This window comes from Perognathus longimembris, chromosome 3 (assembly GCF_023159225.1).
Source record: "Perognathus longimembris pacificus isolate PPM17 chromosome 3, ASM2315922v1, whole genome shotgun sequence".
Taxonomy (NCBI): domain Eukaryota; kingdom Metazoa; phylum Chordata; class Mammalia; order Rodentia; family Heteromyidae; genus Perognathus; species Perognathus longimembris.
In genome coordinates this window covers 38,330,093-38,336,762 of record NC_063163.1, presented here as the reverse complement: position 1 = coordinate 38,336,762, position 6,670 = coordinate 38,330,093, and the positions used below count along the sequence as shown (strand labels likewise).

Sequence of the window (6,670 nt, the reverse complement as noted above, 5' to 3'; positions counted from 1 at the left end):
TAGCTGAGTGTTGATGTGACTAGTTCCATCTCAAGATACAGCACCCTCCATATAACCTAAGGACTAGCAGAGAACCTAAATGATCATTCTGGTAAAAGTCAGATACTAGGTCAATACAAGGTGATGAGAGAGAGAGAGAGAGAGAGAGAGAGAGAGAGAGAGAGAGAGAGAGAGAGAGAGAGAGAGAGAAAGAGAGAGAGAGACAGGATTAAAACACAGAGAATGGAAATAGTAAAAAAGATGAATGAGAAGAAAATACAGAAGTAAAAAATGGCATAAAAGTGAGAAAGGCAGTGTATTTCTTCTTGCTTTTCTGACATGGCTACTCAGAGCCTGGTAAGCCTAGAGCTTAGAGCATGACTAGAAAACAGAGGCCTTTTCCATACCTCCTCCTATATCCTGTGCTCTTCCTCTTGGCATACATTAATTCACAAACATTTTGTTAAGTCATTTTTCCTGAAAGCTCTAAAGCCCCCTAACCAATCAGGGTGATATTGGACATAAAATTCACATTACTAGCTAAATAACTGGCACTCTACATAGATGCTCTTGACGTAGATGTTCCTTGACATTTTAGACATGTTCTGCTTTAGTAGATATTGGGACCTCTGTTTCTCAATTGCTTTAATCTATCTTTGAAGGATGGAAAGTTGGTTGCCTGTGAGGGTTAATTTCAATTGTCAACTTGAAGAAGTTCCTGGAAGATTAATAAAGAATGTCTTTGGGTATGTCTGTGTGGGCATTTTCAAAGAGGACTAAAAGGAGAAATGTTCCCTGAATGTGGGTGACATTTTCATGGACTGGGGCCCTGCTTTTAGGCTAGGTTATAGCATTAAAAGCCTAGATTTTGGAATTACTGAGAGTAGAATTCAGCTTCTAATGTTGTCATGACAAGATTCTGTGTCAATAGAAAGTGGAGAGGCCATTTGCTCCTCACCAAAATTAATTTTTCCTTAAACCAAGAAATATTGGGATATGCAACATGGAAGTCTTATTTTGCATCATTCCACTCTGATTTACTGACAGTTTTTAAACAATAGGTGTATTTTGGCTAATGACCGAATGCTTCCATTGCAACCCAGCTGCTTAACATTTACAGTTTCTCCTTTGTAACATCTACAATTCCTTCTCTGCTTCTGGCCTGTCATAGTCATCACAAAACACTTATCCACAAATGCTAAGTGCCTTGAATTATGGCTTCCTGTGCTCCTCTGAAGTGCTCATATTCTCATGTCTATTTCTCATGAGTAGCCAACCTGGTTTAGACAGCTCACCTACATAAATTCCCATGAGTTCAGGTGTTCAGGCCACTGGTGTATGCCTTTTTTCCTGTAATAAGACAGAAAATATCCAGATGTTTCTCCGAGCCAAGTAGTTTGTTTGTTTTTTAAGGACATTATGAATTTACCCAAAGATTACTATTTTGTTCATGGTGTAAACATAAAGTTTTCTACTTTTTTCAGTGAAGAAACCTGTTCTCTCTCTGACTATATCTTTGTATACCAATCCTTTGCAATTTATTTTCTTTTCAGGTTCTAAGGTTCATTCATTTCATTGAATCTGTTCCTCATTTTAAAATTTAATCTGCATGTCTCCTGGTTAATGTTTGAAAAAAGAAACCATTTCATTGAGCAAGACAGACATTAAAGAGACCTACAAAATAATAAAGCAGGTTTCATAGAAATTTATTTTCGTACCAAAAAAATAACATTCAAAGGCAATGTTTTTATTATACAGTATAAAATAACCTACTAAATTAAAAACTAGATTTTTGCTGATAAACCACTACTAACTTTTCTAGGGGAAAAAAGAACACCTCAAAGTTTACAATTTGAAACACTTGAAAAAGAAAAGAGACACCTGTTCAATAATAATATAAATACTCTTGATAGATTTCAGTAGCCTATTATGTATCCTTTCTGTCAATGTCAGCTTTCTAAAGTCAATTAGCTTCTAAATTTGAAAAGCACCTGGTGACCACATCCTGTTTATTATTCAAAGCATCTATTTTCATTTTTTTGCATAGGCTTGACAAGTCTGAAAAATCTATTATTACAAAGAATGAAGAAATATACTACATGTGATATTAGAAAACCAGTATTCCTCCACCCACCCTGCTCCCTCAGCTGCAAGTCTTCCCCAGGAAATTTACAAAGTGCACCAGTTAAATACGTCTGTACATTTAAAACATTAAATATGTCAACAGTGAGAAATTTTTAAATATTTTGAATCAAATACTATAGCACAAATATAATTTACAATACTTTGCACAGAAAACATTACATCTGAAATATAACTTTAGACCTTATATAAAAATACATATTTTTTTCTCTCCTCACTAGAAAAAGTATTTATTCGCAGGTTCCAGCATGATGTAACAATTCGGAAGAATTTAACCCTTCAGGTGATGGTTCATCAGCTATGACACAATGCCCTCTCGGCTTTCAGGTCCCTGGTAGCACCTAACCATGGAAAAATGAGCCCTTTCTATAAGTCAGGGCAACCACACTTGCTCCAGTCTGGTTTAATTCTATGAATTGATTACAAAATTATAAAACCATTGTGTGACCACCATGGCCAAGAACCGCATATCTCCCACTGGCTGTAAACACTCATGCATTTACAGATCGTGAGTTTTGTACCATTTGGGCCATGCCTCTTAGTAGTCTTATACACCTATATACATCTTTCTTGACTTGTTTTGAAAAAAGTTTCCAAATATCTCAAAAAATGTGTGCGACTGCTCCACCAAACAGATGTCAATCTATATCTCCAACTTTAAAAGCCCCAAAGTACGTGGCATCTTGATCCGGATCCAGCAGGAAAGGATTGGATACCTCAATACTTATTTCTTCACCGGATCGGAGTTTAAAAAATCCTCCAACGTTTATGGAATAAAAATGGAATTCAGAATTCCCAGACCAATATTTTGTACTTCCTCCTTTCATCAGAGTTTGAGAACTTGGGATTTTGTTGCTTGTTTTAGTGACATAGACCATCAACTGAAGATACTCGTTGGGTAGGTCCCCTGATGTTTCATGATGGCGAAAGCAAATATTGGCATACAGGTAATAAAAGCCATTTTGGTTAACTATTAGTTTTCCATTCCTCAAAGTCATGTTGAAGATCTTCGCCCAGCCCCGATCATGATACCAAGAAGACAGACTCACTTTATGGGAACCTGTGGACAGGAGAGGCACAGGACTTAAAATTCAGGATTCCTTGAGGCAGGGGGATAAAAATATCAGTATAACAACGGTCATTCCAATGGATATTTCTTTCCTGGAATTTATTTTTCTATATAGGGAAAGATGTTCATAGGTAATCAGTACACTAGGTTAGGCATGGAATAGGGGTCAAAGATCAAAACTCCTTTTTCCTGCCCTCAAGAAAAAGACAGCACACTAAAGATCAAGTTGACATAAGAAGCAAGAAGAATATGATGAAAGGACAGGTGCATATGATTGCAATGAGATTTCAAAGGAAACAGATTCATTAAACATAGGAAAATTGGGCTGGGGATATGGCCTAGTGGCAAGAGTGCTTGCCTTGTATACATGAGGCCCTGGGTTCGATTCCCCAGCAGCACATATACAGAAAATGGCCAGAAGTGGTGCTGTGGCTCAAGTGGCAGAGTGCTAGCCTTGAGCAAAAAGAGCCAGGGACAGTGCTCAGGCCCTGAGTCCAAGCCCCAGGACTGGCCCCCCCAAAAAATAAAAAAAATTAAAAAAAAATAAACACAGGAAAATTAAAAAATGACTTTGTGGAGTTGTAGTTGCTGTTCATTCCAGGTGGAAGCAGAAGAACAAACCAGAGACAAATGTGGCAGGAGAGTAAGAAACTAATATAGAAAGCTAATTTCCATACCTCATACATCTTAATCCCGCCCCCCTTTTATGTAGAAGGAGATGACAATCTGGGCTGTGCTAACTTTGGGGAAATGGCCAAGCACTTAGATTCTATTCTTCTTATCATCTAATTTCTCCACCTCTAATATTCCATGTGACTCTCAGGCTCACACAACCAAGCAGCTATCCAGAAAGTATGCATACATCCATCTACATGGGGTACCATAATCACACCTACACCAACCACACCTATAATCTCTGCTACTCAAGAGGCTGATATCTAAGAATCACAGTTCAAAGCCAGCATAGGCAGGAAAATCTCTTATCTCCAAAGTAACTACTAAAAACAGAAAGCTGGAAGCGGAAGTGTGGCTCAAGTGGTAGAACTCCAGCCTTGAATGAAAACGCTAAAGGATAGGGTTCAAGCCCCAGGGTTCAGCATAAAAAAGTACAAAAGAGTACAAACTGAAAATACAAAATTAAATCTAACATCCTCTGAAGCATACAATACTAGCTAGCTCTGAAATATCAGTGAGGCCAAGGAGTTATTAGCCCAACCAGAAAAGCAAATTCTGTTTCTTTTAAACACAAGCATATATGCTAACTCATTTTCTTCCAACCCACTAAATGGCAGAAAATAACCAGGAGTTTGGGATTTGGGTTTTTTGGTGTTTTTTTTTTTTTTTTTTTTGGCAATGATTTCATTCTAGGTGCTTGCAGAGAGAGCTTTATAACTAAAACATGCTTGCTATTGCCAGCCAGACTTTGGCACGCAGTCTAATGCAATATTTATCACATGCCATTTAGAGTGAACTGAAAAGATAAGTGCAGGGTACATTCACAGCATGCACAGCTGATGCATCAGTATTAATTTGATTGCCTTTGAAAACATGCAAAATAGTTTTTCCAATCAGAGGAAAATTAGTGTAGATCCACCACAAGGCACACATAGACCAAGAGAATTTTCTTATGAGGCAAGATTGGGGGTCAGGGTGGAATAGGTAGTTTAAGAAATTTTCAAACAGCTCAAGAATTGATTTCTCACTTTTATGTCTTAATCAGGAAAAAATATCCCTCCATGCTCAGGCTTCACAATTATTCATTAAAAGTTGTACTTTTTCAACTAAAAAACAAAACCTTAAGTCATTTACAAACCATAGTGGAATACGCATATTTAAACTCTAAGTTACAAGATTTTGTATATGAATGATTTAATTAAATGATTGCAAGCCACATTCACTGAGTGCTTGCCCTGTGCTTCGTCTACACAAGAACGTGAGCATGTGACCTCACTCAGTCTGCACAGCCACCCTACAAGGAAGATGCAATCACAATGACCACTTACAAGTCTCCGTAATGAAACAGAGGTTAGAGACACTGGTTTCAGTCATTTGGACAAGGTCACAGAGCCAGTAAGTGCTACACTAGCAGTCAGCTCTTAGAGTCCTTGTCATTAGCCATGAATCTACTGCTTACAAGGAAAGAAAACCTAAGAATTTCAATTATTTACCTTTGGCTGAGCCCATCCATCACAAGTACTCTGTAGCCTGCGTTTAGGCTAGGTTATAGCATTGAAAGCCTAGATTTTGGAATTACAAAGAGTGGAATGCAGCTTCTAGTTTTGCTACCTCTGTGACCTTGAGCATATGACAAACTGTTTGAACCTGTTTCCCTGTTTGCAAAATGTGATGATAATCACTACCTTGAAGCCTTGTGGTGATGATGAGATAGCACACAAGAGTGAAATGCCTGATCCACAGTGTTTAAAATGATTATAGCAATAATGTTCCAGTAAGTCTCCATCAGAATGTTCACTGACATCTTTTTGATCCTCCACTAACCCAAGGCAAGAAATCAGTGGCTAGGTGAGGCAACATCTGGTGCATGAAGGTAGCCGCAGGCACAGAACTCTGGGTGCTCATGTTCAAAAGGTAATCGGGTCTCCATACTAAATTTAATTCTAATGCAGAGGAAATAAGAGGCCTCTGGAGAAAGAGGGTGGCTGTCTCATTTTCCAGAGGACTACTGTCGTCTACAGATCATTCTGTTAGCTCCAACCTGCATCTCTGTGGGAAACAGCTAGGTCTCTGACTACCTGGATGAATTGAGTCAACTCAGAGGTCCACCATGGGCGTGTGTTACCTCCCCTATGAGTAAAAACAGATACCCATAACACAAGGAATGGCCATTCACAGTTCTGTCATCCCAACTGACAGTCATTTAAAATAAACACCCACTTCTATAATCAGAGAGTGAGTAGAGTGGCAATGCCCATTCTGACACAATGGACAAGGCACTGTTCCTAGGACAGGAATCAAATGAAGACTAAGAATCCTTCTTTTGGTTTAGAAGTAAAGGTGTTCAGAAATTCTAGTAATAGGCTGACATTAGTTTTGAGTACTTTTTAGTATCTTTTTTTTTTTATTTACTGCCAAACCTGGGGCTTGAACTCAGTGCCTGGGCACTACCGCTCAGCTTTTGTGCTCAAGGCTAGTGTTCTGCCACTTGAATCAACTTCTAGCTTTCTGGTGGTTAACTGGAGATAACAGTCTCAGGGATCTGACTGCTCTGGCTGATTTCAAACACTGATCCCCTAGCTCTCAGCCTTCTGAGTAGCTAGACTTACAGGTGTGAGCCACCGGTTCCCAGATAAGTTTGAATATTTCACTGAACTGCTACATGACTCTTGAAATATCTCCCAGACTAAATGACAGTAGAACTTACCTGATGGGATGTTGGTGGCATTAATAGTGAGATGAGCAAAAGGTTGAGATTCTAGTTTGCCCCTACTGGTCAGACCAGGTGACGGATTTTCCACAACT

General features: G+C 38.7%; 1 protein-coding gene across 1 annotated transcript in view; it reads right to left on the bottom strand.

The window, feature by feature from the left end:
• Window positions 1-1,779: 1,779 nt before the first annotated feature.
• Window positions 1,780-6,670, bottom strand: part of Tnfsf11 (TNF superfamily member 11) — a 31,324-nt gene continuing 26,433 nt past the window's right edge. The window contains exons 4-5 of the mRNA XM_048340810.1: window positions 6,573-6,668; window positions 1,780-3,181 (exon numbers count right to left, since the gene is read on the bottom strand). Coding sequence (XP_048196767.1) covers window positions 2,760-3,181; window positions 6,573-6,668 — 518 coding nt within the window. The 3' untranslated portion in view covers window positions 1,780-2,759. The remainder of the gene's footprint in view (window positions 3,182-6,572; window positions 6,669-6,670) is intronic.